At 40.2% G+C, this 18,253-nt stretch overlaps 1 protein-coding gene across 12 annotated transcripts in view; it reads left to right on the top strand.

Moving 5' to 3' along the window:
• Nucleotides 1-18,253, top strand: part of CDC14B (cell division cycle 14B) — a 70,575-nt gene that overhangs the window by 42,956 nt on the left and 9,366 nt on the right. For 6 of the 12 annotated variants that reach the window (XM_039543913.1, XM_039543914.1, XM_039543917.1 and 3 more), the window contains 6 exons: nucleotides 421-483; nucleotides 2,286-2,373; nucleotides 2,702-2,932; nucleotides 4,884-5,022; nucleotides 5,184-5,337; nucleotides 6,138-6,238. In XM_039543913.1, coding sequence (XP_039399847.1) covers nucleotides 421-483; nucleotides 2,286-2,373; nucleotides 2,702-2,932; nucleotides 4,884-5,022; nucleotides 5,184-5,337; nucleotides 6,138-6,238 — 776 coding nt within the window. Of the gene's footprint in view, nucleotides 1-420; nucleotides 484-2,285; nucleotides 2,374-2,701; nucleotides 2,933-4,883; nucleotides 5,023-5,183; nucleotides 5,413-6,137; nucleotides 6,239-6,759; nucleotides 7,225-7,263; nucleotides 7,503-9,275; nucleotides 9,421-18,253 lie in introns of those variants that run through there. The other 6 variants (XM_039543916.1, XM_039543924.1, XM_039543915.1 and 3 more) reach the window with 5 other exon arrangements.

Raw genomic sequence — 18,253 nt, forward strand, 5'->3', positions numbered from 1 at the left:
AGAGGAGCTGGCAGGTGGGGCCAGGGGGTGGAGAGGCGCCCTTGGCCTGAGGAGCAAGTGATTTTTGAGGGGGGGGGGGTCTCGGGACACAGTGCAAGCGGAGCAGGCTGGGGCCCCTTTTGAGCATGGGCCCGGCTCCATGGAGCCACTGGCGCCATTGTAAACCTGGCACTGCTGAATGCTAAATATTTTCCACAACGCCAGCATTTTTACAAGTGTTAAAATGTTTATGAATTCAATTGAGTTCAGTCCAATTAATGGAGTTACTCTGGCACAGTGGTGAAAAATAGATCACAGAATCATAGGACTGAAAGGGACCTTGAGAGTCCAATATAAGGGATATGCAGACATTTAAAATGGTGATGCATTTTGTCTTTTGATGAAGGTTCTTTTTGTTAAAAGTTGTATTGTGGATTTTAGGCTTTGCGATATGGCTTCCTGGATTTCAGTGCTTTTGATGTAAATGAATATGAGCATTATGAGGTAAGTGTGTGGCCTGGGGATAAACACTGAACCGTGATTTAGAAAACTTGGGGTCTATTCCTGTCTTGCTGGGTTACCTGAGGCAAGCTATTTCCCCTCTGTGCCTCAGTTACCCCATTTTTAAAATAGGAATAATGATATTGATGTTCTTTGAGATGCTAAAGTGTGTTGAGATCTACTGATGAATTATAAGCACTAGATGGTGGTAGTGTTACTCTTACTATAAATGCTAAGACAGTTTTTTTGTGACATGCACTGTTGCCTTTGTTGCTGTTGGTTCCATTTCTGCTTTTAAAACAGCTATTACCATACATCTTTATTTAAGGATCTAAGAGAGCAGGATAGGTAATTTAAGTTTAAACACGGGGGAGTTAGAAGGCTGCATTTGTGGCTGTAGTCTCAAGAGATGAAAGAGCATAGGAAGTAAAGTGGAGTTAAGGTATCTGGAAAGAGGTAGTTAGTTAAAGAGAGGTTTTTTGTTTTTTTTCCCCCCACATCTGATTTTTATCCATTGTAGGATGATGGTAAACTTCAGTTCCAACGGCACTTCTCATAGGCAGGATCTGCTCTTGGAGAAGTTAATGAGCAATTCAAGTATAGCTAATCACTAGATCAGTTGGCATTCATTTAAAAGAAACTTAAGTGGGAAGTAATAGAGAGATGACAGAAGTGCAGCACCATTATTCCTTTAAAAAAAGTAGTAATTGATCTTGGGAATTCCAACCCCATTAAATTCACCTCAGTTTATGGGAAATTCCTTGTGTGTAACTGTACAGCTAAAGTACTATAACACTTGGATAAATGTACTCTCTTAAAGGCAAAGCAGCACGGCATCTATACAGAAAGCTCAGGACTTGTAGGAGTTGCATGAAGTAATTACTAATATAGTAGATAAAGGTGAAATGAGACAATTTACAAAAGCTTTAAAAAAAATCCAAGTGTGGCTCTATTTGGGAAGGGGACTTAATTGCATCACTTGAAGTTTGTTTTAGAAAGAAAAACATTGGAGAGGTTGAGAGCATTTGGCATTTTATTGATGAAGCAAAGGGCAGACTGGAAATGTGCTTACACTGACAGGGCTTGTATTTGGCTTTGTACTTTTGAAGCAAATATAGCAGGGGTGGGCAAACATTTTGGCCCAAGGGCCACATCTAGGTATGGAACATGTATGGCGGGCCATGAATGCTCACGAAATTGGGGTTGGGGTGCAGGAGGGAGTGAGGGCTCCAGCTGGGGATGGAGGCTCTGGGGTGGGGCTGGAGATGAGAGGTTTGGGGTGCAGGAGGGTGCTCTGGGCTGGGATCTAGGGGTTCAGAGGGTGGGAGAGGGATCAGGGCTGGGGATTAGGGCATGGGGGGGCTGAGAGGTGCATGGTCCAGGCTGCACTTACCTCAAGCAGCTCCCGGAAGCAGTGGCATGTCCCCCGTCTGGGTCCTACACGAGGGCATGGCCAGGCGGGTCTGTGCTGCCGTGTTCACAGGTGCCGCCCCCACAGCTCTCATTGGCCGCAGTTTCTGGCCAATGGGAGCTGTGGGGGCAGCGCGTGGAGGCCCCTGGTTGCCCCTAAACATAGAAGCCGGAGAGGGGACATGCTGCTGCTTCCGGGAGCCATAGCAGGCTTGTGCGGAGCGGCCACCGATCTTGCTCCCCGGCAGGAGCGAGGAAGCCCCAGAGCGCACTCCCCAGCAGGAACTCGAGGGCTGGATTAAATCGGCTGGCGGGCTGGATGTGGCCTGCGGGCTGTAGTTTGCCCACCCCTGAAGTATAGAGGTAATGGTAAATCATACATTTTCTCTTGACAGAAAGCAGAAAATGGAGATTTTAACTGGATAATACCAAACAAATTCATTGCCTTCAGTGGACCTCATTCAAGAAGTAAAACTGAAAATGGTATGCTTTGGGGACACAAACCCATATGCTGCTACTGTGTATTTGATTGATTGTTATGAGTAACAGCAACTTTATCATTTTTAAAAAATTGTTCCTCCAATGGTATGTTTATCCTTGGCTTTTTGGGGGTGGGGTGAAGGAACACTTGGCGATGATAAAGCCCAAGACTTTCTTTAGCTCTATTTGAACTAGACTGTTTAAAAATTCACTGACTGAAAATGGAATTCTTCTATTGGACATAACTTTAAAATAAGGTATTTTACATGTTGTTTGTTTTTTCATTTGGATGTGCAATTTTCATGACTAGTTCCTTTGTTTCTGCCTACAGGTTATCCGCACCATGCTCCTGAGGCCTATTTCCCATATTTCAGAAGGCACAAGGTTACTACCATAATACGTCTTAACAGAAAAATGTATGATGCCAAACGATTTGCAGATGCTGGTTTTGAGCATTATGACCTCTTCTTTGCTGATGGAAGCATACCTAGTGATACTATAGTCAAAACATTCCTAAATATTTGTGAAAATGCTGAAGGTGTTATAGCAGTTCATTGCAAAGGTATGTTATGTGCACAGTTTATATTACAAGGTGGAGTTGAGAGCAAAGCCTATAGTTAAGTTTACCTGACACTTTGCATCATAACCCCTTATTTCCAATTGATTATAAGTTAGCCAAACTGTAACCATTTTCGTTCAATGCTTCAGCTGATTTTGTGGTTGTTTTGGCAAATCTTTTCAGCTGCTTATGAGATTTGCAAGCCTATTTTTCCCTGGTGTCAATGTTAACACTTCTTTTTCCAACCATCTCTTTGAAGAGCTTTAGCATCTCGGTGCTTTTCAGCAGAAACTATAAATTTGGCAGAGTGTTAGTCCTAAGTGCCATGGAGATAGCTGCTTTTATTTTCTTTAGTAGCTAGCCAAATCTGGCTAAATTATAAGACTTTTAAAATAATCGTTTGCACAGATTTAATAAAGCTTTTTAGAGGTTTGCTGACAAAATACCTGGACAGTCCATTTACACTGAACATTCTCTAGCTCCATGGAGCTCCTACATAACTGCACTGAGCATGTCCCCAGGCCCTATTCAGCCTTCTACAAGGTAGATGTAGATGCCCAGATGAGACACAAGCACAGCAGAAATCCCTCCTGCCTTCTTTGTCCAAGGAAAGGTGTGCTGGTCTGGGAGCCAGGAGGAGACCTTCTGTTGACTGGAGGTGATAATTTTGTGTCTGTCACACAGCATTCATTATTGAATAAGGTTTACATCCAACCCTACATTAGGAGCACATTCAAAGCACACATATCTAGGCTTGGAAGACTTACATTTTTATTGGTAAATGTTGGTTAACATTGATTTTGCTATACTCACTTAACTATTGAAAAAATATTTCCATCAATGATGATAGAAATTTACAGATGGGCAAAGTAAGAAAAATGCTGCTTGAGAACTTTAGAATTTGATTTAAGGATATTGACTATATTTTGACATATGATATTGACAATTGATGTTTTGGCAGTTATAAAGCTTTAACTTTTTGAATCTCAATATCTACTGTCATTAAATAATTGTCTGATCCCTTCCTCTATAACTTTGCCCAACTGTAAACATTTAAATTGATAAAAATTGAAAAAAATGATTAAGTATTGATTTCAGCCATCAAAATTACGAAAAATAGAAATTAATTCTGTCAAACCTGTCTACATCAGTGTTGCATGATTTGCCTTGTATATTAACTTTTAGATAGAGTTGAAGATATTGGTGTTGATCAGTAAATTCCTAAATAGTTTGGGACTTGATCACCAAACTGTCTCTCATCCCAGGCAGCAGTTACGCTGGAGCCAGTTTCTCTTTCTTCACACCCTTCTTCTGTCTCCTCCTGCCTTGCAAGTTAAATTGGGAGACGACTATTGACAGGGCATTTTCTGTGAAAGGTTCTCCCTGCCTTTGTTTCCCAGAGACTTGGATTTGTTTATCTTTAGGGCATAATGCAAAGCTTGTCTCTTTTTCCCCCCTGAGATCTTGATAAGGGAATGTGTTGGTAGTTATCCTACTTTAAGGCAATTTTTGAGTTCATATACTCTTAGTTGAGCATTTAATAGTATGTTCATATCCAAATTTTATTGGTATATTAAAAGTATTTTATGATGCATAGTGCTATAGACAACTGTCTTTATAATTTGTTCCTGTACATAAAAAGCAGCTGGCTTTGAAAGGCTTGATTACAAAAGCATATTTGTGATTTACTGAAAAGTCACTTTCTAAACCTAAACTGTGTAATACTTTTATTCAAACAATGTCACATTACAAATATTGGACATAATTTTTGAAAACATTGCTCCCCATGTAAGTTTGGCTAGCGATAGAGTTAATAAGATGGGCAATTAAATATTTGTCAATCATAGAAGCAGCAACACAAGTGATTTAGTTTTAGTTCTTAAGAGTTTAGTTAAAACTAAACTGTATGTAAAAATATGTATATAAAAAGAAGCCTCTCTTGTATCTTACACAGCTGGTCTTGGCCGAACTGGCACACTTATAGCCTGTTATATTATGAAGCATTATAGGATGACAGCTGCTGAAACCATTGCTTGGATTAGAATAAATAGACCCGGCTCAGTAATTGGACCACAGCAGCACTTCCTTGTAGAGTAAGTAGATTTTTACTATGTTAGAATTAATAATTTGGAAGACTAATTAAAAACTGTATTTTAATAGAAAAATTAGAAATTAGCAGCGTTGCGTGCTTTGTTTCTAAAGGAACTAATTTCTGGAAAGTTATAACATAATTATCTTTTCCATTCCATAATAGGAAACAGACAGAACTTTGGACAGAAGGAGATATTTTCCGTGCAAAGTTAAAGGGAAATCGCAAAATTGCTGTTACAAAAATCCTCACAGGAGTAGATGATATTTCAATTAATGATGCAAAAAACCGGAGAGCCAACAGAAAAGACACTGAACTGGTAATCGTCCGACTGTTCTGCTGTTGTAAAAGTTTTCACTGCTGTTGAGGACCTCTTACATGGACAAAGCCATGGGTACAATAAAGCTCAAGATGTCAGATTCTTTTTGTATGTTTTGCTATGTTCCTTTTCATACTAAAAGATTTGGGGGCAAAAAGGTCTGGACAGCAATTGTGAAAGATGGAAGTGCACTCTGCAGTTGAAGTAGGAGCATCATTGTTATATTTTAAACTTTTTCATTCACTAGGTAAATATTAAAACAGACACAAATCAAGGTTTTGAAGTTTGCAAGCAGATGTATCCTTGATCTATTTCAAATGTGCTTTTTTTTTTTTTTTTTTTTAAATTGTTGAAATGCCTTTTCCTACCATGACAGCTGACTTCTGTAACACTGTCTGATACCTTTGTTTAGTCACTGGCATCCAGTGTAAAAGGAGATGTGGTGGTCTTTAAAAGCCAAGTATAGGAAAAGAGACGTGAATGCCAAGAAGGAATAGAAACCAAGATAATACTATATTTAAGCAGCACTGTTGAAAATACTTCCAGTATTTCTAAGTCAGGTGGTATACTGAATGAATAGCTCATGAGTTTAATGCTTTTCACATTTAAATGCAGTAACTATGAGTTAGGGAAGATATAATTGTATTTTTATACAAGTAAATGTGCTTTAATTTACACCTGCAGATTTTGTTCTTGAAGAAGTTAGTGTGTGTGTGTACATTATAATTTTTAAAATAAAACTGTGAATATTAATGGGTAAAACTTAAAATCCTTGTCTTATCATTTGTTTACTTATCCAGTACAGTGATGAAGATGATGCAAACTGTGTAACACAAGGTGATAAGCTTCGTGCCCTGAAGAGTAAAAGGCAGGCAAAGGCTGCAACCACAGTTCCCCTAACGTAAGTCAACTTTTTGTGTATATAAATACCAAAAGAGAGAGGGGGAAGTGTCTTCCATTTTGCCCATTCTGAAGGTTCATTGGAAAGGCTTTGCTCACATTGATTAAAGGAAGCATGGATTCACTAATTCACTGTAGGCTTAGTGACTGGTTGGTTGTTTTTGTTTTGATTTTTTGGCTAAACAATAGTATTCAACTTTTCTCCTTCTCTTGTCTGTTTCCTCTGTCACCAGAATGACCCACTGCCAGTATATGCTACATGTGCCTACTAGCCTGGTTGTGTATCTGCATATTCTTGACAGCTCAGTCTGTTGGAACACAAACACTTCTTTGAATTCAGTATTATGGTATTTAAAAAAATTAGAAGTCATTCTCTCTAAGGTGTAGTGTTTGATCAACTGACTCAATTTGTGTAGTTAATTTATTAAAATAATTATAAAATAAATATTAGAAGATGAAACTATTTCTTTTTAAAAAATTTTTTACTTTTAACTCCTATTGTTTTCATCTTTCTGGGGGAAGGTCCTTCTCTAGATACTGCTAGTTTTATAAGAACTGCTGGTAGTTTCATGTGAGCAGTTCTGCCGAAGCAAGAAGTAGTAAAACTTCAAGAGAACTCTCACTGGATAAGTTCAAAAGGGGATGTGTGTACATATGATGATCCTAAGACACGGATTACAGACCAGGAAGAGAGCATTGCCCACGGGCTACTTATCAGTTGTCTCTGGTAGACAATGCAACATCAGCTGCAAGGGAAGCAACATATCTACGTTTGACCTTAGCATCTGTTGCTGACAGTTGCAGGATAGATCGGTTTCCTGGTGCCTTCACATATAGTAAAAGAGAAATACAAGAGCCTCTGCAGAAGCAGGGGAACTCTTTGCTCCTTTATCAAAATTAGAGAGAAGATGGCCAGGACTGTTACTATCTACTTCATCATTACCTGTTAGATTTCACAGCCACCATGCCTCCTGAGCTCAAGAATAAAGGAAACTTAGTCTCTACCCTGGTTGTCTTTGCACCTAGGAGCTACATTCTGAGACCCAGAGCCAGCTGCCCTTTTTTTTTTTTTTTTTTTTTTAACTTGGCCTTCCTTTCTTCTGTTACATATCACCGTGCTGTGGCTGGACTGACAGAAAAATGGTACAAGTTCTACAGAAGACAAACAACATTGTGATCCTTTTCTGAATCAGGAGAGCAGAAAGCCAAATAGCAGTAAAAACTATACAGTAATCTAACAGTAAAGGAATATATCTTTAAAACACCCAAACTACTCTGTCTTATCAGTGTCCTAAGTGTATTTTCCATTACATTATCATGGACAGTTAATTCTGTATACCAAATAAATATTGCTTTGGTGCATAGATACTATGGTGATAAGTACCTTTATAAATGCATAAAAATATAAATATTTTAACTTAAGGGCCCTAGGAAACTAGGCAAATAGAGGATTTTATACAATGAAAATACATCTTAAGCTAACTATAGAATATGTTGTGAATAAAGAAGAAAATACAAACTACAAAATGTTGCAAAATTAGGTCTACAGCCAGAATCTTCTGATATAGTTAACTTAAACACAGCCTGCGCCTGTCTCCTTCACACTCCAGTTGCAAGAAAACCACTTTTCTAAAGTCAAATAACCTAATAAATAAGGATTATCCCTCTCTCACATAACAAACTGCATCTGCAGAATCACCATTGGAATGAGTATTCATTGTATGATACAGAACAAATTCATAACCATCATATTGATGCATTAAATGTGTTTTTTTTCTTTGCTGGTTTATAGGCGGTTCTAGTCAAAAAGTGTGTATAAAGAAATTTTTCATAACATGACTGTTTTAATCAAAGATAACTTACTAGGTTGTCTTTCCATAAGACTAACATAAATGAGCTAAAGCCAATAGTATCATTATGTATTGTGCTTTGTGGTTAGAGGGAAAAAAATTCTCTTAAATCCTTTCTTCTGGGGAGTTTGACTTCCCCCTTTCCAATCCCCGACATCATGTGTGTTGGCAGTACATACTGAAATAATTTGCATCAAGGAGCTAAATGATATGTCATCAATTTTGTCACTCCCAAAATAACAATACTACAAAAATATTCTCTCGCTGTCCTAATCAAGTAGGGTATCCTTCCAGGTTGAATAGCTATTAGACTTTTTTTAAGTTCAGATTCTCCTACACATAATTAAGCCTCATCATTTGAACAGCAAGGTTATTAATAGGAAGAAAGCAGAATGAGATTTGTATTTCCTTAGTGTAAGACTATCTCAGAGAACAAAACACTTTGTTTACAAAAAGGTAGAATGTGCGGGGAGAGGAATTAAGAGCTAGGTCTGTTGTTTTCTTATTAAGGCACAAGGGATTTGTGTGTAATGCTCATTAGAGTTTATCAAAGTTACTTGCATAAATCCTCTATGCCTTGATGAATGGATCCTTTGTATGTGTGTTATAGTTAGAAATATGTTGTACCTGAGGTAACGACCTACTGAATAGTAGTTGTAATTTTGAATTTAGAAAGGCAATTGGCCCTCACCATCCGAGTATCTTGTATAATTCTGTTTGCTCTTTTAGTAGATGGTTATGGCTTTGATGCTTTGGTATTACAACAACATACAGCTGTGAAGCAGTAGTAGTGAATCCAGTGGCTCACTGAGACTGTTTAGTTTGACCAGCCTGTATTGCTAATATGGTTGAAGAGAGGGCAACAAATGTTTGTTGCTGTATTAAGCTATTTCAGAATTTGTTTCTCTTTAAGATAGTGCAGTAGACTTTCCTTGGAATTGAAAGCCGTTATGGGGTTATTTCAGGTTCTCAGAAAACCTAGTTCAAGTTGGTCCCAAGTAACACATGGATAAAACTTTCCACATGAAATGGTTGCATGACTGTTGTAATAGCAGAAAGGGAGAAAATGCTTGGCCCAATTTAAAGGATGATTTGCTTTTTTAAAACTTGTAACTGGCTAAAATGCACCAATAGCATTCCCGTTTGAATTTTTGTTCATCTTTTCCTCCCCCTCCCAACCCTTTCTAGATGGCTCCTAGCTATGCTGGTCTCTACACTGTGTAGCATTGTCATCTGGTGGATTGTTTGTGGCTCCCTTCTTCCCAGCCTGCTATTCAGTCTAGATGGTTTAAGAACATAGTAACCTCAGGACCCCCTGAGAAAGAGCCACTGTGTAAGTGTCCCATTCCATTTCTCTACAATAGTTCACTTTTTCTGTCCAATATATTTCATAACTGCATGCTTTCATATCAGCTTTCTTATTGGCTTTGTTGCAAGGGTAAATTTCATTGTTCTACCTTTTTCTAAGAAAAGATTTCTTGAGTGATTTAAAATAAAGTAATTGTGTGGCTGACTTGCAATATCTCTTTGAAAGATGGAGAGCAATTACAAGTAGGATGGTTCATAGTTCTGAAGTTTTTCTTCTCTGCATGCTACTGCAAATATTCTGAAATATAATTTTAAAAACAAATTACATTGTTTAAAGTGTGCTTTTTGTCCTTTGCCTATCACATATGCATCTGGAGAGGTTTAGGTCTCCATTTTAGTTTGGATTTCTTGAACTGGCTGTGAAATTGCTTAGTTTCCCCACAGATGAGTTTGCCCATGTTAACTGCTTTAATACCTGGAGTCGGGATTTTCAATTTCTGGCAATAGATCTGGTTTTGCTAATGGACTACATTGTGTGTACAACAGGAAACCGAGTAAAACATGACAAAAATATTTTCTAAAATCTGTCTGCCATGGGTGTAAGCCTGCAGTATTTAGTCCAGCCATGCATAATTACAAATTTAGCCCTTTTGTATGATTGAAAAATTTTACTGAATGAAATTTTGTGATGATAGTCCTCTCTGTCACTCAGATTGCAGTAGCCATTTCGGTTTCTGCATATCCATGCCTTTGACTACCTCTTTTGTTATAATGATCACAGTGATGAATAGCTCTTGCCAAAGAAACCTAGTTTTCACTTTGAATTTATGATCCTTTTTTTGATGTTTTTTTCCTTACCCCTAAAAAGACCCGCAAAATCTCAAACTTTTGGATAAGTAAGGTGTATGCACCAGAGAAATTTGCCTGATAAACCCACTGCACATTCCTCTCCTTTTGTGTAAGTCTTGTCACTGTGGAGTTTGCTTGTGCAGAGAACTCTGACCCAGCAAGAATAATTACTCTGGTAGCACACTAGAAACTTCAGTTGCTGCTGGAAAAAGTGGGTCCAAAATGTAATATCCTAGAGTGGTAAGCATAGTTTAAAACAGTCTTCTATGCTTTCATGTTAAACATGAAAGCTAAGCCTTTCAGTCTGCTGCTACTTTGACCTCACCACAGCACCCACAAAAGTAAGAATCTGCTCTAAAGTTAAGGACGAAAAATGCCCAAACAATAATCAGAGTCCCTGGAGTGCAGGCAATTCTTGATCAGGTGGCACAGCCCTATAACTGGAAACCCTATGATCAAAAAAGAAAGATTTATCTTTCATTAAGGAAGAAAATTCAGACTAAATGTCCATCCACTGAATGAAGAAAATGGTGCCATCCTACTGGTAAAACCCAATTGTCATATTAATCTTAGCTAGCTAAGATCTTTAGTAGTCTACAAAGGCGACTTAGGCAGAGAATAGGCACCCATTTAGGCACCTAAATAATATACCTGATTTTCAAAGGTTCTGAATTGAGATTAGTAGGAGCTGCTAGGGTCTCTCAGTACTTTTGAAAACAAGCCTTTTACTGACTAAGTATAGATTTAAAAACTGGACTTTAGGCACCCGTTCTTTTAAAACCTTGGTCTTCATTTTCCTTTAGCATATAAGAAATCTCTACAAACTCTAGACAGTCCAGAGGAGAGATGCTCCTGTATGTCTCTTCCCAGTGAAGCTTGAAATTAACATGTTTTCTTACCTTTGCTGATTTCCTGCCTTCATTTCATGTACATAAGAACGGCTGTTCTGGGTCAGACCAAAAGTCCATCTATCCCAGTATCCTGTCTTCCAACAGTGGCCAGTGCTAGGTGCTTCAGAGGGAATGAACAGAACAGGTAATCATGAAGTGATCTATCCCCTGTCGCCCATTCCCACATTAGTTACTAGCATTTCAGGGGATTTTTAAAGCACTGACATACTAGTTGATTAAAAAAAAAAAAAGTAAAGTTTGGACCTACCAGCCTTGCTGTTGTTGCATTTATGTCTGGTTTAACAATTCTTGGCTTGTTAAGGTGCTGTGTACTCGCTGGAACAGAAGCAGTGTCTCTGAGTAATGAAGGTACTTCTGTTTAATATAGGGTGCCTTTTGAAAACATGAGGTTCTGGGCAATAGAACAACAAAGTGAAGGTTCCATTACAGATTAATTATAAATGGAAACTTCTTGCACTACAGTACAACTGCTGCTCAAATACAGTGTCCAAAAGTCTAGAAGGATGTTGATAAATTGGTGATGGCTTAGGGAAGAGTCTTGAGAATGATCAAATTATTGGAACTCATGTCTTGTAGTGATAAGCTTAAGGAACTCAATCTGTTTATCTTATCAAGAGGAGGTTAAGGGATGATTTGTTCACAATATTTAAGTACCTACATGGGGAACATGTATTATTTGATAATAGGGGCATTCTTCAATGTAGCACACAAGTGTAACAAGAACCAGTGGTTGCAAGAGTTAAAGCTAGACAAATTCAGACTAGAAATAAAAGTTTGCATCTTAAGTAAGAATAATTAACCATTGGACCAACTTACCCAGGGATGTGGGGGTTCTCCAACACTGGCAATTTTCAGATCAAGATTGGATATTTTTCTAAAAGATATATGCTCTAGTTCAACCAGAGCTATTGGACCTGAAGCAGGAGCTGATACCGAGATGTCCTGTGTTTATATAGGAGGTCAGACTAGATGTTCAGAAAGGTCCCTTCTGGCCTTAAAAATCTATGAATGTGTGAAATAATAGATGTGTGTGTAATTGATAGAATTGTACCGTTTCCTATAGTTAAGCCTTAGACCTAGAAGCAGGATTAAGTTTCTTATGGACAGTCATCCTAACTTCATAGTGTCATGGAAGAGCATACGTCCTTCAGATAAAATTCACAACCAACAGATGATCAAAATTGCTAACACATTTGCTTTAATGCTTTTTTTTTAAATATTTGCAGATCTGTATTAACTGCACAAAACATAAAGTAAGTGTTAAGGTTACACAGTTAAAATATAAAAGCCAGGAAAAGCAAAAAGTAAGATTCCTATAGTAATGTTAATTTGGCCACGTTATGAATATTTAGTAATATATCAGAGGGGTAGCCGTGTTAGTCTGGATCTGTAAAAGCAACAAAGAATCCTGTGGCACCTTATAGACTAACAGACGTTTTGCAGCATGAGCTTTCGTGGGTGAATACCCACTTCTTCGGATGCAAGTGGTGGAAATTTCCAGGGGCAGGTTTATATATGCAAGCAAGAAGCAAGCTAGAGATAACGAGGTTAGTTCAGTCAGGGAGGATGGGACCCTGTTCTAGCAGTTGAGGTGTGAAAACCAAGGGAGGAGAAACTGGTTCTGTAATTGGCAAGCCATTCACAGTCTTTGTTTAATCCTGAGCTGATGGTGTCAAATTTGCAGATGAACTGGAGCTCAGCAGTTTCTCTTTGAAGTCTGGTCCTGAAGTTTTTTTGCTGCAGGATGGCCACCTTAAGATCTGCTGTTGTGTGGCCAGGGAGGTTGAAGTGTTCTCCTACAGGTTTTTGTATATTGCCATTCCTAATATCTGATTTGTGTCCATTTATCCTTTTCCTTAGAGACTGTCCAGTTTGGCCGATGCAACCCATGCAACAAACCTCGATGCCAACTCTGCCCACATATCTACACCAGCAACACCATCACAGGACCTAACCAGATCAGCCACACCATCACCGGTTCATTCACCTGCACGTCCACCAATGTAATATATGCCATCATATGCCAGCAATGCCCCTCTGCTATGTACATCGGCCAAACTGGACAGTCTCTAAGGAAAAGGATAAATGGACACAAATCAGATATTAGGAATGGCAATATACAAAAACCTGTAGGAGAACACTTCAACCTCCCTGGCCACACAATAGCAGATCTTAAGGTGGCCATCCTGCAGCAAAAAAACTTCAGGACCAGACTTCAAAGAGAAACTGCTGAGCTCCAGTTCATCTGCAAATTTGACACCATCAGCTCAGGATTAAACAAAGACTGTAAATGGCTTGCCAATTACAGAACCAGTTTCTCCTCCCTTGGTTTTCACACCTCAACTGCTAGAACAGGGTCCCATCCTCCCTGATTGAACTAACCTCGTTATCTCTAGCTTGCTTCTTGCTTGCATATATAAACCTGCCCCTGGAAATTTCCACCACTTGCATCCGAAGAAGTGGGTATTCACCCACGAAAGCTCATGCTGCAAAACGTCTGTTAGTCTATAAGGTGCCACAGGATTCTTTGTTGCATTTAGTAATATGTTACACTTAAGGTTCCTATCAAATTCACAGCCATGAAAAATGCGTCACCGACTGTGAAATCTGGTCTCCTGCTGTGAAATTTAGTCTTTCATGTGCTTTTACCCTATAATACACAGATTTCATGGGGGAGACTAGCATGTCTCAAATTGAGGGTCCTGGCCCAAAAGGGAGTTGCGGGGGGGGGGGGGAAGTGTTGCAAGGTTATTTTAGGGGATCGTGGTATTGCCACCCTTACTTCTGCATTGTCTTCAGAGTTGGGTGGCCGTACAGCAGCGGCTGTTGGCTGAGTGCCCAGCTCTGAAGGTGGTGCCCTGCCAGCAGCAGCGCAGAAGTACAGATCGCCACACCATACCATTGCACCCTTACTTTTGCACTGTTGCCTTCAGAGATGGGTGGCTGGAGAGTAGCAGATGTTGACTGAAATCCCAGCTCTCCAGGCAGCAGCACAGATGTAAAGGTGGCAATACCATATCATGCCAGCCTTCCTTCTGTACTGTTGCTGGAGGCAGGTCTGCCTTGAGAGCTGGGCTCCCAGCTAGCAGCCACCGCTCTTCATCTGCCCAGCACTACTGCCATTAGCAGCAGTGCAGAAGTAAGGGCAGCAATACCACAATCTCCCTTACAATAACCTTGCAACCCCACTGCAACTCTTCTTTGGGCCAGGATCCCTACAATTACAATATGGTGAAATTTCAGATTTAAATAGCTGAAATCATGAAATTTACAATTTTTAAAATCCTATGACTGTCAAATCGGCCAAAATGGACCATGAATTTGGTAGGGCCCTAGTTATATTCCTGCTTTCCTAGCTAAATGTGTACCTGAATTTCTCTGTTTTACATTGTCAAGACCATAAAGTATAAAGAATGTACAATGTGGCAGAGGAATGTGGGAACACTTACTTAGCTTCCTTAACTTAGCAACCTTGATGTTGCATTAGCCACCCAGTTTTTCTACTTACAGACTGACATTTCTGGAGATGTTCTAAGTTTTATTTTTGTGTGATGGAAAAGAGGAGACTAAGGGGGGAATATGATAGAGGTATATAAAATCATGAGTGGTGTGGAGAAAGTGAATAAGGAAAAGTTATTTACTTGTTCCTATAATATAAGAACTAGGGGCCGCCAAATGAAATTAATGGGCAGCAGGTTTAAAACAAATAGTTCTTCTTCACACAGCGCATAGTCAACCTGTGGCACTCCTTGCCTGAGGAGGTTGTGAAGGCTAGGACTATAACAGGGTTTAAAAGAGAACTAGATAAATTCATGAAGGTTAAGTCCATTAATGCTATTAGCCAGGATGGGTAAGGAATGGTGTCACTAGCCTGTTTGTCAGAGGGTGGAGATGGATGGCAGGAGAAAGATCACCTGTTAGGTTCACTCCCTCTGGGGCACCTGGCATTGGCCACTGTCGGCAGACAGGATACTTTGGTCTGACCCAGTATGGCCATTCTTATGTTCTTATGGGGAGATTGCTTATGCTGCTTCAATGTTAGTATTTAAGCCCTGCTAAGACTAAAACAAGTTTCTCTCACTATTTCCTTTCTGTCCACACAAGCAAGAATAAACCATGTTGTAACATGACGTGGCCATAGACATATTTAAGAATGATTATTTTTGTAGGGTAGGCAGGGTCTCTTGTTCCAGTTAGGCTTTGAAGTGATTAGTTTGGTGGAGAGGGAATACTAGCATTCGTTGCTGTTAGTATTGTTTGCTTGGAGACAACTTTCTTGCCAAACTGAATTAACAAAGTGACAGCAGATCGGTTCACATTCTAACGATTGTGCCACAGCAGTGAAAAGACACCATTTATTTTTAATATGAAAGCTTAGAATTTACATAATATTTGATAATGCATTATAAATTACAAAGAGACTTCACATTTTTGGAATCTGGAGGTTTTTTTTTACTCCAAAACTGTCTCAGCCATTTTCTTCCATTACTTTGTGTATGGTTATGAGTTGTTGTGAATGTTTGCTTTGTTATTAATAGAGTAGTCTGCTTTAATTTCATTCCTCTTCTTTGTATAATTCTGTTGGGAAAGTGGCTGTGTTCAACTTGGTGTGGTCTCCAGGCACCTGTGGTGTAAATCCTGTCTGATTCCTAAATCAAAGTTTGGAGATAAAGTATCTGCCCTGGAATTATTTTTTTTTAACTGTATGTCAGTGCTAAGATGTTGCTAACTGACCAGCATTTCTGGTGCCTGCACAAAGGTCAGTCCCTGAGGCAGTGTATAGGTTGTGTGGCTTTCACTTTCCACTACACCCAAAGATCCAGAAAAGAGAGGATGATGAAGCATCCATCATCTGCCATCGAAGGAGAAGGCTATGGGGCAAATATTCCTGCATCCGCAGAGGAGCCATTCTGAGCCTGGAACTCAATGAGATCTGGCGGTGGCTCCAAAGTAGGGACAGACTGGATCTTTGACCTAACAACCCCCAAGAAAGCAAGGAAGGGTAACGAGCTGGAGGCGTCTCCTTTTTTGACACTTAAGAGTTTTTCTTGTTCACTATGACATTTCCTTTCAGTCCTATTCACAGAAGTCTTGCAGTGAGGATTCTGGGGGCAAGTGTACAAGAGAGTCCTCTCTACCAAATAATTCTTTGGATCAGAGGGTGTTATTGATGGGGACTAATCAGAGCCAAGGGAGGTCTGGGTAATGTCTGGGTACTGTGTACCTCTGTTTCAGTGATGTCTATATAGATGTTAGCTGCTCTGTTACAATTAAGTGCTGAGATTGTGCAAGGAGATAAGTCTTTTGACAGTTGGTAGCCATTCCTCCTCTTTCTCTATCATATGCTTTGGCAGAGGGCCATCCCCAGTAATACCTCTTAAGGTTTCTGTGATTGTGGGTTCTGATGCCTTAGTTCTGAGACCCTCCAGAGTAAACTTTACTACCATGTGGAGTGGAGTCTGAGATCCATTCTGGGGTTTCTTGGCACAATAAGGCTGTCTCCAGCCTTATTCAATTCTTCTATCTGGAGAGGTAACATTTACCCTTGCAGCAGTAGGTCTGTTGTTCATCTGCTGAGCCTTTACATTGCGCTGGGTCAGCATTCTTTTCCTCTTTGTAATCTGTCTTCTTTAGGCTCTTCATCCTCTTATCGAACTGCGTCTCCATCTAGAGAGAGGTCTTTTAGCAGTACTAGAAAACATCAAGCTTTAGCCTCACCTCATCCAGACCCATCACAAAGCCTAGCTGGCTCCTTCCACACTGCAGAAGTCGGGCTCCAACTGCAGTTACCTGACTATCTTCTCTGGAGATGAGTCCATGTCTCTGGAGCAGCCTTCTCCCTGTTTTTCTCCAGAAGAAAGTGGGGTCTTTCTGTGTAACTCTTGGAAACTATTAAAGTTCCTGCGAATATCCTGTGGTCAGCAGACCATTTTAAACACAGAGTTTTCCATGGTAAAAGAAAAATGCCACTGTTTTTGATATTCCAGAAACTCATTACCAGGGACTATGGCCTTATTAATCAGGAATGGGTAGAGTTGGTGAGAGACTTTGACTCCTGAGTCAATACAGTGAACTTCAAACTGGCCCTTCCAGCTTTATCTGGTTCCTCTTCGTGGTTTTAACTGGGGCCCTAGCAAATTCATAGTTCACTTTGGTCAATTTCATGGCCAGAGGGTCTTAAAATTGGTCAGTTTCACGATTTCAGATGTTCACGCTTGACATTTCATGGTGTTGTAACTGTGGGTGTCCTGATCCAAAAGGGGATTGTGGGGGAGTCCCAAAATCGTTGTAGGGGGATTGCAGCATTGCCATACTTACTCTTGTGCCCAGCTCTGAAGGCAGCAGCTGCGGAGTTTCCTGCAGCTGAAGGAGGCTCCCAGAGGTGGAGGTAGGTCCAATCTCCCCAGCACTGGTGAGAGTGCCCCAACCATGGGCACCTAGCTGCTAATTAGTGTCAGTGGTGGATTAAGGCATGGGGCTTGTACCCAGAGGCCATGAACAATTTGAAAAATGGGTGCCTCAGCTCTGGCAGGAGCCACAGCAGGAGACACGGGGGCTGAACCCCCAAGACTGGGCAGGAGTGGGGGGGCAGCAGCCCTGAGCCCAGGAACCCTGTGCTCCATTTGGTGGCTACTTAGCCTGTTTCTTTCAGGTGTGGCATCAGATCATGTCGGACAGATGGTTCTAGAGATCATTACCACCGGCAAATGCTATACAATAAAATTTGTCCATCCCTACGTCAAAACTCCCTTTCCCATCCTTCTTCAAGGATCACTCTCACAAGAGGACTCTCAGCTGGAACTGGGAGTCTACCTCTTGTCTATGTGCTATAGAACTGGTCCGTCCACAGCATGGGGGAAGGGCTGTTATTCAAGATACTTCCTCCTACCCAAGAAACAGGGATGCTGGAGACCCATTCTGGATCTCAAATATTTTCATCCGCTGATCAAACAAAGACAACTGATTTGCAACTCTAGATTTGAAGAACGCCTATTTTTACATAGACGTTCACCCAGCACACAGGAGGTTGCTTCACTTTATGGTGAGCCTAGACCACTACTAGTACAGAAAGCTTTCCTTCCGTCTCTTGATTGGCCA

Source organism: Mauremys reevesii, linkage group 6 (genome assembly GCF_016161935.1).
Source record: "Mauremys reevesii isolate NIE-2019 linkage group 6, ASM1616193v1, whole genome shotgun sequence".
NCBI lineage: Eukaryota > Metazoa > Chordata > Testudines > Geoemydidae > Mauremys > Mauremys reevesii.